This window comes from Sinocyclocheilus rhinocerous, unplaced genomic scaffold (assembly GCF_001515625.1).
Source record: "Sinocyclocheilus rhinocerous isolate Xijiao unplaced genomic scaffold, SAMN03320098_v1.1 scaffold1167, whole genome shotgun sequence".
Lineage (NCBI taxonomy): Eukaryota > Metazoa > Chordata > Actinopteri > Cypriniformes > Cyprinidae > Sinocyclocheilus > Sinocyclocheilus rhinocerous.
This window is the reverse complement of record NW_015648750.1, coordinates 416,947-430,719: the sequence shown is the minus strand read 5'-3', so window position 1 is coordinate 430,719 and position 13,773 is coordinate 416,947. Positions and strand designations below refer to the sequence as shown.

General features: G+C 36.7%; 1 protein-coding gene across 1 annotated transcript in view; it reads right to left on the bottom strand.

Moving 5' to 3' along the window:
- The window catches only part of LOC107710229 (PR domain zinc finger protein 5-like), a 76,496-nt gene that overhangs the window by 41,991 nt on the left and 20,732 nt on the right, over positions 1 to 13,773 (bottom strand). Inside the window, exons 9-10 of the mRNA XM_016514966.1 lie at positions 7,761 to 7,845; positions 7,235 to 7,392 (exon numbers count right to left, since the gene is read on the bottom strand). Of these exons, the coding sequence (XP_016370452.1) occupies positions 7,235 to 7,392; positions 7,761 to 7,845 (243 nt within the window). The remainder of the gene's footprint in view (positions 1 to 7,234; positions 7,393 to 7,760; positions 7,846 to 13,773) is intronic.

Genomic DNA, 13,773 nt, shown 5'->3' with positions numbered 1-13,773 from the left:
GGGGGGGGGGGATCATGACTCTTACTTACATTTTTTATTTTTCTCTCATGCAAAGCTGCCAATATGACTTTAGAAGACTGAAATAAATGAGTCACTTTTTTGGTGTTTTTCTCTTTTTTCCCCATTTAATTTAAATGCCACTATAAATGTTGTGTGTAGACCATGTGAAGACATGTGAGCATGTAATTTATTATTATTATTATTTTTAATAAAGTCAAAGTAGTTTAAAATGACAATAAATGACATTCTAAACTGGTATGTTTCATATAAATATAATTTTCATATTTGGGTTCTATCACATCCATCATGCTGAGCATGTACATTCTCATGCTGATCTTTATTTATAGCGTTGACATGAGCACTATTGTTAAAGTTTAAAGAAAACATATGAATCATATCATTTGTGGGCCGTATTCCCATAAAGCTGCTGTAAACAGGGCTTATCTTTGAGCGCTGGATGGAATAGCTGCACCAGCTCCTCCACCTCCTGCTATTTTCTCCATCTCTTTATCTTCTTCTTCTTTTCCTCCCTTTTCCCTCTCACTTCCTTTCCCGCCTCTTATCTCTCCCCTCCATCTCCACTTCCTCACCTCCATCACTTCCTCTCCTCTCCTTCTATCTTGAACTCCCCCCTCTACATCACTCACTCATAAAGTGCAGAGAGACAGTTTAAAACACCATTACTCTTTCTGTTGAATCCTTTAAAATGCTCCCGTGATGTTGTATAAAAACCTGTACACACACACACACACAGACACTCACACATGTCCACCAGATGCGTCTGTGTAGCATTAGGTTGGGGTTTGTTTGTGTCACGGAGCTGGACACGGCACTTAACATTACGTAAAACACTTCAACAGTTCTATTTATGACTGTACTATGACTGAGATATCTTTGATTATTACACAGCTTCCTGCAATACTTGATTCTGATTGGCCAATCGTAGCATTTTGCAGTTAAACAGAATTGTAATATACCGTACTAGTTTCATATCTTTCTTATGCTCTGCTTTTTTCTCATGTAATAATGATTAATTAAAAGCAAATTAAATTAATAAATATTTGTATTCATCATGGATATATTAAATTGATCAAAAGTGACAGTCATTGTAATAAAGAAAAAATATATAAATGTTATTATTTTATATTATTTATTAAATTATTTATTAATTATTTTAAATTGTAATAATATTTCAATTTTTTTATGTTTTACTGTATTTTAATAAAATATATGCAGCCTTAGTGAGCATAAGAGACTTATTCAAATATTAAAAAAAAAAAAAAACCTTTATTCTGTGATAATCAGACCAGCTGACTGTGTATATTATACCTTACGCAAACATCTTAGGTGGTGAAAACAGTCACACACACGTAATCCTGTAATAATACAGTACAGTTTCAGTTGTCACACACTCCATCAGGATAAAAGAGCTTTTTGCTTAAAATGTCAAGTAAAGCCCAGAAAAAGCCCAGAATCCCTCTATCATGACTCTGTGTGTGTGTGTGTGTGTGTGTGTGTGTGTGTGTGGAGAGAGAGAGAGAGAGAGAGAGAGAGAGAGAGAGAGAGAGTAATTACAAGGAAGGAGTGTGGTAGTGCACGATTCCACTTTGGTGCTAACTGAGGAATAGTTCACCCAAAGATTTAAAATGTTATCCACTCCCATTCATTCTCTGTGAGGAAAAGCGGACATTCTATAACATTCTAGTCACAGAATGACATTCTATAATGTGGTATTTCATAGGGGTTTTGAAATGGCATGAGAATCAATAAATGATGGCAATTTCATTTTTGGTTCACTATTCTTTTATATTGTACTGTAATATAAGTGAAATGTGTTTAGCTATGCTATTTTTGTTTAAACATTTTCCCCACCCATGTGTTCTTGGTTATGCTCGCACGAAAGTCCTTACCTATGGCAAGAATGCCGTTACGTTTGTTTGAAAGATTATGAAAACTGATATTTTGTCTTTAGAATAGTGTGCACTGATGAATCGTACACGCAGAGGTCACTTTCAAATAAAGCAGCTTGAACCCGCTGCAAAATCTGCATGTGGAAATCTTTTGCCCTCACACAACATTCTGTATTGTGTGGAGTCCTATTAAAATGGCTAGATTGGCTAGATCTGCGAAAATTCCCCAAACAATGGTAAATATGATCACACCTTTACAGCCTTAGGTGATGGACTTTTTTCACTGGAGAAAGCATTATTCTGGATAGAGGACTTGTATTTTATCTGGAAGCAATGGTTTGAAGTTATAAACGTCTTAACAATAGATTACAAACATTTTTTTTTTTTACTTCTCAAGTCGTTAATTGATGGACTGGAGTGGTGTGTTTCAGAAAGGCGGGGCATAGAGGAGCAACAGTAATGTACAGTATGTGAAAAATAATGTGTTTTTTGAACCTTAAACCGCATAAACACATTTCATTACACCAAATACACAAAATAATGTTCTTTTTAGCAACATCATATGACCCCTTTAAATATTTGCTGTGAAAACCTCTATAGCTGCTCAAACAATGCCTTCTGTAACAAACACGCAGAGGCTGTGCCAAAACTCTAGTTCTGGTCTATAAATGGTTGAATAGAGTCCAACATGTCACTGCATCTAATCACCAGCAGAACAGACTGAATGCTGGGTTATAAAAACATGGACTAAGAACAGGGTCTTTAAATGAATGGGCACGCAGGACGGCTATGCCAGACTTGTCATCACATGAGATGTTAATCTTCCTTTTTTCCGTACCAGTGACTCTCTTTATTCTTGAGGTGGTTTTGCTGGTATTTGGACACATATCCAAGAGTCTTCTTATAAGAAACTGGCTATGCCGTTCTGTAGCTCCATCACGTAAGCAGGTCTTGTCCGGTGAGCAACTGATTCTAGTCCACAATCCACTATTGCAGAGTTCGTTGGTGTGTTGGTGTGTACTGAAACTCCACTTGTAAGATGTCATTTTAGATCTTCGTTGATCTCTGAATTCCCTCTGAAGGTGATTGAGGTGCTCTCCTGGTACTGAGCAGCTACGATCACGATAGCATTCTGCATCAAAACATTTCTGGCAGCTGGTCCAAGATCTCACTCCACATCAAATATGTTCCCATTGACTGTGACTGTGTCTCTTTGAGCAGCATTTCTCTCCGCATCTTTCCATTAACTGGGCTATGTAACATGGGCAGAATTGAGTCAGATCTAAATGTGAGTTTGCTTACTTTGCCCTGCTGATGGTCTTAAATATGGCAGGCGAACAGAAAAGTCTCCTGACTGAAAACACTAAAAGTTTGGAATAGTATGAGTTTTTTTGGTAACACTTTACAATAAGGTCCTATTAGTTAACTTTGGTCAATGCATTAACTAACATTAATAATGAGCAATATATTTGTTACAGTTTTTATTAATCTTTTTTTTTTATTTTACCATTTTTTATGTTTTTGAAAGAAGTCTCTTCAGCTCACCAATGCTGCATTTATTTGATCAAAAATACAGTAAAAACAGTAATATTGTGAAATATTATTACAGTATAAAATAGCTGTTTTCTGTGTGAATATCTGTTAAAATGTAATTTATTCCTGTGATCAAAGTTGAATTTTCAGCATCATTTCTCCAGTCTTCAGTGTCACATGATCCTCCATCAATAATTTTGACCCATACAATGTATTTTTGGCTATTGCTACAAATATACCCAGCGACTTAAGACTGGTTTTGTGCTCCAGGGTCACATATTTCAGTGGCTTGTTGAGGTTGGTGTTACTTTTTCAGACTTCAGATTTTCTCTGGTGGACTATATTGACTTGGGTTGTATTAACCACCAATTAACCACCCAGAACACCCTAGAAACCACCGGGCAAAGACCTAGAACAGCGGTTTTCAAAACAGTGGATCATAAATGGGGATGTGGGGGGACGGTAAAAAAATTAGAGGAAAAAAAAAACAAAAAATCTCATAAAATGTAATTTTTCACCCCAAAATTTAAGTGGAGGAGTCTTGATTGCTCTGCTCTTTTTGTGATATTGACTGACTGATTGTACATTATGCTTATTACATAGCTACTTGCAAAATAAATAAATGAGCATACAATTGAGTTATTGTATTATGTGAAAAATCAGCGCAGAGCGATTAAAAAGAGATGTAAAACTAGCTCAGCTATGTTATAAATAGGTGGTCTCTGAAGACAGGATATCATTATTAACCAATCAGAATTTTAAAATAAAATAAATAAAATGGAAATCTCCAGACTGATTTGAGGGGAATATCTGGAACTCAGTGGACATTATTTAAATGTTTTAAAATGTTGCACAGAGCTGATAGTATTTAGGTGCAGTTTTGTTTAAATTCCGTAGGCAAAAAAGTATCATTGTCTACTGTCAATAATGTAACGATATATGAAGCACAACTCAAACAGAAGTCACTTTCAAACCAAGCAGCTTTCTATATTGAACCCGTTGCAAAATCTGTGTGTGGAAATCTTCTGCCCTCATGCAAGTATTCCTATTGAAATGACTGTGAAAATTCATCGAACAACAGTAAATGTGACCACACATTTACACTCTTATTGGTAGATGACAGCATTGTCGAATTAGCCCAAAAATATTGAATAACAGGGCAGGGCATATGTAGAACTATGAATAGAGTTTCAAATTGTTTCTGCAGAGATCTGTGTCAGATTCTGTGTGGGTCAGATTACGATATAGATATGAAAAGTGTTTTGACACTTATTGTGCACTTAAAGGGTTATTTCACCAAAAAAAAAAAAGTTATTCTGTCGTCATTTACTCACCCTCACATTGCTCCAAACCTGTAAGACTTTCATTCATCTTCAAAGCACAAATTCAGATTTTTAATTTGGAACCTGACAGATTTCGGAAGTCCACTAACCCAAAATTTTGACACTTCAAAAATCTTGAATGCATACAAATGAAGCAGTTTAATAAAAAATCTTCTTAAGAGGCATCATAACTTTATATGATGAGCAGATTTAATTTACGCATATAAACACAGATGAACACATACATAAAGCACATCAAATATGGTAAACAGAAGCTCAAACATAGTTGTCTGACGTGCGAGAACAGGTGAGGTTTGTTCTCACAAGTCAAGCAAGATGGTCGAGTGGACTTTCATTGTGTGGACTTTCAATCGATGGACTATCCCTTTTAGATATTACTGAATTGTTGAACATAATCAGTGCTCAACAATAAGGACTGCCCGATGGCCTGGGGCCAGCATGAAAGATGCTCGGAGTCGGGACAGTTGACGGCAATTCGACTGTGGTATCAAAAATGGAACTGAGAATTCTAAAATTTCACTTGTATCTACAAAATAGGTGTCATAACCTTATTTATTAAAAAGGTTACACGAGTCAAAAAAAACCCACTGAAAACATTTTTTTATTTTTTTCATATAATTATTTTTTGTGTGAATGTGTGGAAGGGCCAGTGCAAAGTTTGGCAAGGCAAGTAAAAACATGATCCTCCAGAAATCTTTCTAATATGCTGATTTGCAGCTCAAGAAACATTTCTGATTATTATCAGTGTTAAAAACAATTGTGCTGCTGACCCCAAATCTTTGAACTGTAGTAGATATGTGATGCAAGTTAAACAATTTAATTATAGCAGTTGCAATGTGAATAGTTAAAATAAAATTTTTGCCATATTTATGTAAACACATTTACAAAATATATTATATATTTTGGAATTATATTTTAGAAGTGGGAGAGATAACACTTCTGTTAATGGGTCAAGCATAATGCCAATAATAACAAAAGATTGGTTGATTTGTCAATAGCTTCTGCAATGTAAATATTGATATTTGATTAAGTGTAAAAGATGCTACGCCAAAAGGCCCTCATGAAGACCTAAACTATAAACACACACACACATACACAGGGGGGTGTTTGTGAAATATTTGTGGAGGACTCACCCTACTGAGCCACTCGGGCCTTTTAAAAACGATAATGTGTGTTTAATAGATGGTCACAAAACAGCTTTATTTCATAACCAAATATTGACACAGATGGATCAGATTATGTCACAGTGGGCCGTAAGTGATCACACACACACACACACACACACACTGTAAACACAGCACACATCAGAGTAACCACGCACAAATCTAAACCCACACAACACTTTGTTTCTCTCTGCCTAACCCCGGCCTACAGATACATAAAAGAGTTTTAGCCCAGTAGGTCTCACTGATATATGTGTGTGTGTGTGAGAGAGAGTCTCTGGGGAGGACAGCAGGAAATTCCTCGAGCTCAATAATCTCAGTGTGATCAGTCTAGACTGGGCAGAGCAGCACTGAGGTCCATCCTGCCCGGACCAGTCGGCTCCATGAGCCCCTGCACCCACAGACACAGAGCCCAGGGTTCAGGGGGCGCTGGGGGCCGATGGAGAGGCGCATGTCTGTCTGGACGGGTTTTTTTTTTTTAAATCAAATTTGATTAGAAACAATCATTTAATTTTACATTTACATTTTGTTGATTATAATATCACACTTTATATATAGTATTATAAATAGTTGTTATAATTATAATTGTAAAATATAAATAAATAATATTAATATACATTTTATAAATAGTTCTAATTACAAATAGTATTATAAAGAGTTGTATATATGAAAATATAAAGCAGTGCTTATATTTTAGGAAGGGGTGCCATACTAGGTGCTCATCATATCTGAGAGACAATGGCATCAAAAACTTTGAAAACTCCTGATCCTGGCATCAGCAAAATTGTACAAGCAAAATACCATTCATATTTAGTTCAAAACATCAAAATGAAGTGAATGTTACGTTTCCTTGGTCAAATCAGCATAAAGCAAAAAAGTAAAAGCGGAGAATATTATTATATTTTAAAAGTTTTCATATTTACTTTCTTAACAAAAGATTGGAGTCATTTGTTAAGAAAGTAAATATTATCCTTCTAGATCTGAATGTTGCTTTCTGTGCTCTTTTCTCTATTTCACACACTGTCTCTGTTCAGAGCTGTGTGGGGTTTTGGGGTTAATGCTATCTGCAGGGTGTAAAGGTCAGGGGTCGCGCACAGGGTCATTACAGGTCATGGTTAGGCTGAAGGTTTTGATTAGGCTCCACAGTGGCTGATTGGGCTCCAGATCTCCATTAAGATAAGATGCCAGCAGTTTATTTGGCCAAAAATCTGTCAGTCTCCCTGTCCATCCAACCATCTGTCTTTCCTGTACAAACACACACACACACACACACACTGATCGGTACCTTTTTGTGGTTCTTGTAGACGTTGCGGTGGGCGAACTCCTTCCAGCACAGCTTACACTTGTACGGTTTATCCTCACTGTGGATGATCTTGTGAGCAGTGGCCTGATCCAGACGCTTAAAGCTTCGGCTGCAGATGTCACAGGTGTACGGACGCTTTTCTACACACACACACGTTACAAATAACAAACCAACACCATCTTAGTATACTAGTTTTTACAGTTGGAATTATTTGTATGTGAGTGCATATTCTTTACCAGAGTGTGTACACACACTTACTGGTATGAATGAGGAGGTGGCGCTGTAAGGAGAACGGGGTGCGGAACAGGGCCTTACACTCCTCACACTGGAAAGGCCTCTCCTCCGAATGAGTCTGCAGACAGAAAAACAGGTCAGAGAAGTGTTTCATTAATGAATCAAAAATAAGATGAAACACCATTCACGATACATTAATCTTCCATAATGTGACCACAAAACCAGTCATAAGGGTCTTTTTTTTATTATTTGTATGTGAGTGCATATTCTTTACCAGAGTGTGTGATCATGTGTCGCTTCAACTGATTCGTGGAGATGAACTTTTTATCACAGTCAGTACAGTCAAATATCTCATGAACCTGAAAATACACAAAATTCCATAAGATCTAAGTACAAAAAATACAAAATACTGTGAAACTGAAAAATGAATTTTCTGGTATTATTTAATATGTCATGCTCATGTCGCTTCAAACATGTATTGCTTTCTTTCTTTTGTGAAACACAAAAGAAGATATTTCAAAGAATGTTGGTAACCCACCAATTTTGGTTACCATTTAATTCCATTGTATTGACAAACTAAAACATTGAGATAGGTTTGAAATGACATGAGGGCCCTTTAAGGGCTCAAAACAATAACTTTCAAACGGTGAACTTTCAGTGTCACAGTTGTGTTTAGTAACCACAAAGTACAACACACTGACAGCCCAGACCAAAATCGAGCGCTCTGTGTATGAACGTAATGACCAGAACACATCTGAGATGTTTTAATGGACCGTTGAGGGTGATTGTTGAACTCTTGGGTGGGATTTAGTTGCCTGTTCTTGGTGTGTGACCTTGAAAATATCCTTAACCCAATTCACAGAGAACGACACACACACACACACGGACATATGGAAATGTAATTAAACTTCTGAGCGGTTTTGAGTGACTCCGCTGCTAAACACAATTCGGCTAAAAAATGTTCACATTTCAGTCCGTCTGAAGATTTCAGTCCGATTTCTCACAGGGAATCAGGAGGTACAAATTACTGTGAACTCTATCCAGTCAGTTTCCTCAGAAAATTACAAACGCTCCATAATAAAACCGTCAAATTTTCTCTGCTACTTCATCCAGTATGACAAAAACAAGGCGCCACATGTGTCACAGTACTTGACGTAAAACCAGTGTTGAAGTACTTTGAAACACTATCTTTCCGAGCTACAAGCGTCTAATAATTTAGTTTAACTACTTTAAATTATTAGAAGTTTGTAGCTTCTAACTCTTTTGAAACGTAGTTGGCTACACGACAAACTACTAACATAAAGTTAGCACCTATATTGAAGCCATTTAAAGAGGTATGAACACTATTGAGTTATAACTCAATTTAACTGAATCATTTTAGAATTTTAGTCTATTAAAGGGGTCATATGATGTTGCTAAAAATAACATTATTTTGTGTATTTGGTGTAATGAAATGTGTTTATGCGGTTTAAGGTTCAAAAAACACATTATTTTCCACAAACTTTACATTATTGTTTCTCCTCTATGCCCCGACTTCCTGAAACGCGTAGAGATCAGCTCTAGGCATGACGAAGCGGATATCGTCCTCTTTTGGAAGGCCAAACAAAGTAGTTTCGCTTTCACAACGAATCACACAGTGCCTTCACGACATGGCAGCGGCAACAATACTACAGCGAGAATAAAAGTTATGCCTTCTCTCTTTGCGTGAACATTTGGGAAGCGTTATGCAAATCTTCCGAGATCGTGACGTAGGTATGTGGGGGTGTGTTAGAACGAGCCGTTTTAGGTAGGCGTGGCTGACTCTTAACTTTTATAAAGAATATCTCTTTGGATTTGAGACTTTAGTCTTTGCAAATTCACAGATCTTCTTTATACACCAAGAGCTTGTAACACTCCAAAGAGAAAGGAAAAATTGAAATCGCATCATATGACCCCTTTAAAAATATCTTGAAAAATATTTGTTGAAAATGTCTTAATTTGTTCATTTTTCAAAGATGAACGGAAGTCTTATGGGTTTGTAACGATATGAGGGTGAATAAATGATGACAGAAGTTTCATTTTTGGGCAAACTATTCTTTTACATAAAAAACTGGCCCGTCTTACCCCTCTCTTCTCTACTGTGAATATATCTGATTTTGTATGGTCATTTAATTTGAAATGGCACTCTATTAATGCTCTGAAAGTCATTTCTAAGATCTTCTCTTAATGTCTTTAAGTACTGAGAGCAGAGCTACAAGCTCCATTCACAGCTCTGATGGCTTAGTTTTCTGTGAAATGCTTGGCACTTGTAATCTTCTCATGCCAGTTTATAGACGTATAGAGAAACTGTCTGCATGTGGAAGAGACTCTGCAGAAAGCTTTCAAGTCTCCACTCTCACAGAGCAAATCATATTTGCAGGCTTTCCAAACGACACGGCTGGTACGAACGGCCTGCAGTCAGATGGACACGGTCTGGTGCAAAAAGGAAGGCTGGACATCTATTACAAAGACAAAGATGGAGAGGGATGGAAAGCCAGGAAAAAGGTCCAAACTGTGTGTTTGTATAACGGGCAGCCCAGGAAATTAAGGAAGGCCACAGAGATTGAAACTTCATTCTGCTGAAATGAAACCTAAATTCATCATGCTGTGGGGGAGTTTCATTTTTTGTTAGACCTGATGCCAAAACTATTTCATCGATGAGTTGAGAAAGTACACGTGCTATGTATGCATAAATTACCAAAACAAAATGATAATAGATCAGCTTCCCACTAAACTAACTTTCTTTTGCCACAGAATAAAGGTTATACTAAATGGATAGATGTTATTAAACCTACTGCAACTACATTACACCACTAGCAAATATTACAACCCAGGCTCATTGGAAATATGTGCTTGTGGCGACGTTTCTGCAACACAATATGATGTATCTTACTGCACGTTTCACGGCAGTTTCAAAGTGAAATGTTCAGTAAATGGTGCTAAATCGTGCATTCAATACATGACTATGGCCAGTTTTTTTTTTTACGTTGCTACAGGCACATATTTCTGCGTTTACATTGCTTCAGGTATGTATTGCGGTGTATAACACTACCCAATATCGTTAACGAATGCAAAAGTAGTAATAGTATAATTTTATTTAATGCCATGTCAGCATCTGAGGCTATTTTAATGGCAAAGACTCAATTACAAAAATACAAATATTACATAAATACAATAAAAACTCAGCAAACAAACACAGGAAGTAATATGTGACCGTGGACCACAAAACCCGCCTTTAAAGTTGTCCAAGTGAAGTTCTTAGCAATGCATATTACTAATCAAAAATTACGTTTTGATATATTTACGGTAGGAAATTTACAAAATATCTTCATGGAACATGATCTTTACTTAATATCCTAATGATTTTTGGTATAAAAGAATATAATTTTGACCCATACAATGTATTGTTGACTATTGCTTCAAATATAACCCAGCGACTTAAGACTTAAGGTTTTGTGCTCCAGGGTCACATATTATACAAGATTTTTTTTAATTAACATATGATAAAAATTCTAAAACCTTTTCAGGCAAAATCTTACTAAATAAGCCCTTAAGTAAACTAACTTCATAAAAGAGCTTTCTACTACTTTCTATTAAAACCAGGACAGTCCAAATGAATATGTTTCATAGAAAGGGGGGTCTTGCAGAACATGCATAGAGTTGGGCCTTCACCTTTAAGCAAAAATGCACGAGTCAGTCTTGTATGAACAATACGACATCTGGTAAAGGCCACTTGATCAAATCTGGTTTTAGGTAAGATTAAAAATCTGTTTGAGATTTCCGGGTGGATTTCATGTAATTTATTATTTGTATCTCTTCTTGCCACTTATTGATTATATAACGATTAATAATAGGTCTGATATCTGATGGACGAATTTGACATTAATTTTCTTCCTGATTAAAAGCCTTCTTTGCAGCTGCATCAGATCGCTCATTTCCTAAAAGTGGCCTGGAACCCAGCAGAAGATAATACTGACGAACTGATTCTGTAGACGATCCACGAATGCAAGAGTGATATAAAAATGCATTCACTGATGCAACTGAGCTATTTTAGCAAACCTACTGCATTAGAAAACCCATACATATGAAGCTGGATATGTGACGCTAACGTTCAAAAGTACCAGTTTTCAAATCTCGCAGCATCTTACAATTATTCTGAAGACATGTGATATTGTGCAAGAAATTAGGCTTTCTTAATCAAAACTCTGCCCCGTAAATCATACTTTGCGTGAAAAGGAATAAAAGTTTTACTGCCTCTAGTGTTCATTTCAATGAGAACCTGCAGCCATTCATTTTGAGTTTTGCAGAAGTATGGCATCGCTTGAAGAAGCTTTTGAAGCACCTTTATTTTTAAGAGAGTAGAGGCGCGTATTTCCAATGAGCCTGGGTAGCAATATTATAAAAACATTCTAAAATAATATTAAATCATTTGAATGCATCTTTGATTCAGAGCAGGAAAGTGTCCAACAAAACAAAACAACATAGAAGCGCCAAACAGGTTTGAATTTAACATTACCCGTGGGATGAATTTACAGAAACATTAGCATTTCCTCTCCAGAGAGACTGACCGCTGCCGAACAATCAGAAATGTACACCACAGCAGCAAACGCAGATGATGCTCTTGCAGGTTGAAGCCAAATCCGGACAGTTGTGACTGGAAAGGCTCGCTCTCAGAACGGCTGCGCTGATAACTGCTGATGAGTGAACGCTGACAGGAGGAAGTACCTGTTTTACGTCAAGTTTAGGCAAAGAGAGTGACGATAGCATTCTCCAGGCCAAAACAGAGCCGGATGTTGGTTTGGTGGAGCAGTGGGAACAGCTCGGGATGCATTCCAATCATAAGAACATTAAACCTGCATTGTGGTTCTTCACCTACCTCCTTCAGTCAGAAAATCTAATTACCTTCATTTGTCGCTTTCAACTCGCTCTGCCAAGGTTTAGCGTAGAAAAGCATCTAAAAAGTGGAATATATTTTGAAAAGGACGCCCACACACTCAAACCATGAATCTTCCCAGGAAAAAAAAAATGGACCAGGAAAAGTTTCAGAGCTCTGACTTTTGTGGTGATTTTGGAGATGATGATGATGATGAAGCTATTTGTTTGATATTCCTCTGGTCTTTTTGCAGAGGAACCCTGACGCCAGCAGGAAGGTCAGGCAGTCTGGACTCCCCAACTCTTAAATTTCACGAGGGCCACGGGGATGAGCTTGTGAAACAAAAGACGACCTTTCTGTACACACTCACACCAGTGGAAAACCTTACAACATCAACACGAAGCCCACCTCCAGCTGAGAGACAGAGAGAGATGGACGGCATTCAAGAGCGAACCAGAGTCTAAGACGGCTACATCTCTTTTTTTTTTTTCAGCTTTTCAAAAACAATGAAACAGATGAGGACAGAATTACATATATGGATCAGACAGCAGCCAAAGAAAGAGAAAAAGAGGAAGTTGAGAACTTAAGCGAGATACGAGAGATGAGGTCCTAAATGGTGAACTTGACGTGGATTTTTGCTCTTGTGATCTTCAACTGTGACGCTGTTACATTCTGACTTTATAACAAGAAATTTGCGAGTTATAAAGTCAGAATTGTGAGATATAAACTCGCAATTCTGAGGAAAAAAGGTCAGTCTTTTCCTCAGAATTGGACTTTATATATCTCAATTCTGAGAAAAGAAGTCAGAATTATGAGAACAATTCAGAATTGTGAGATATAAACTCTCAGTTGTGAGGAAAAAAGTCAGAACTGTGAGTTTATATCATGCAATTCTAAAAAACAAACTCAGAAATGCGAGATGTAAACTCACAATTGCAAGAAAAAAAAAAGTTTACTTTGTAACGCAATTGTGACATTATATCTCGCAATTCCAAGTTTTTTTTTTTCTCAGAATTGCGAGATATAATGTCACAATTGAGTTACAAACTAAACTCGCAAGTCTGACCATTTTTTCTTGCAATTCTGAGTTTGTTTTTTAGAATTGCATAAATTAGCAATTTTTAGAACAAAAAGTCAGAATCGCGACATAACTGGCAATTGCATATATAAAACATGCAATTGAGAGTTTATATCTTGCAATTCTGAGAAAAAAGTTGGAATTGCGAGATGTAAATTTGCAATTGCGAGAAAAACATTCAGAATTGTGAGATAAAAAGTCGCAATTACTTTTTACAATTTTTATTTAGTGGCGGAAACGGGCTTCCATATATCGGAGACAAAATTACTTATATTCGTTATATATATATATATATATATATATATATACATATCATGT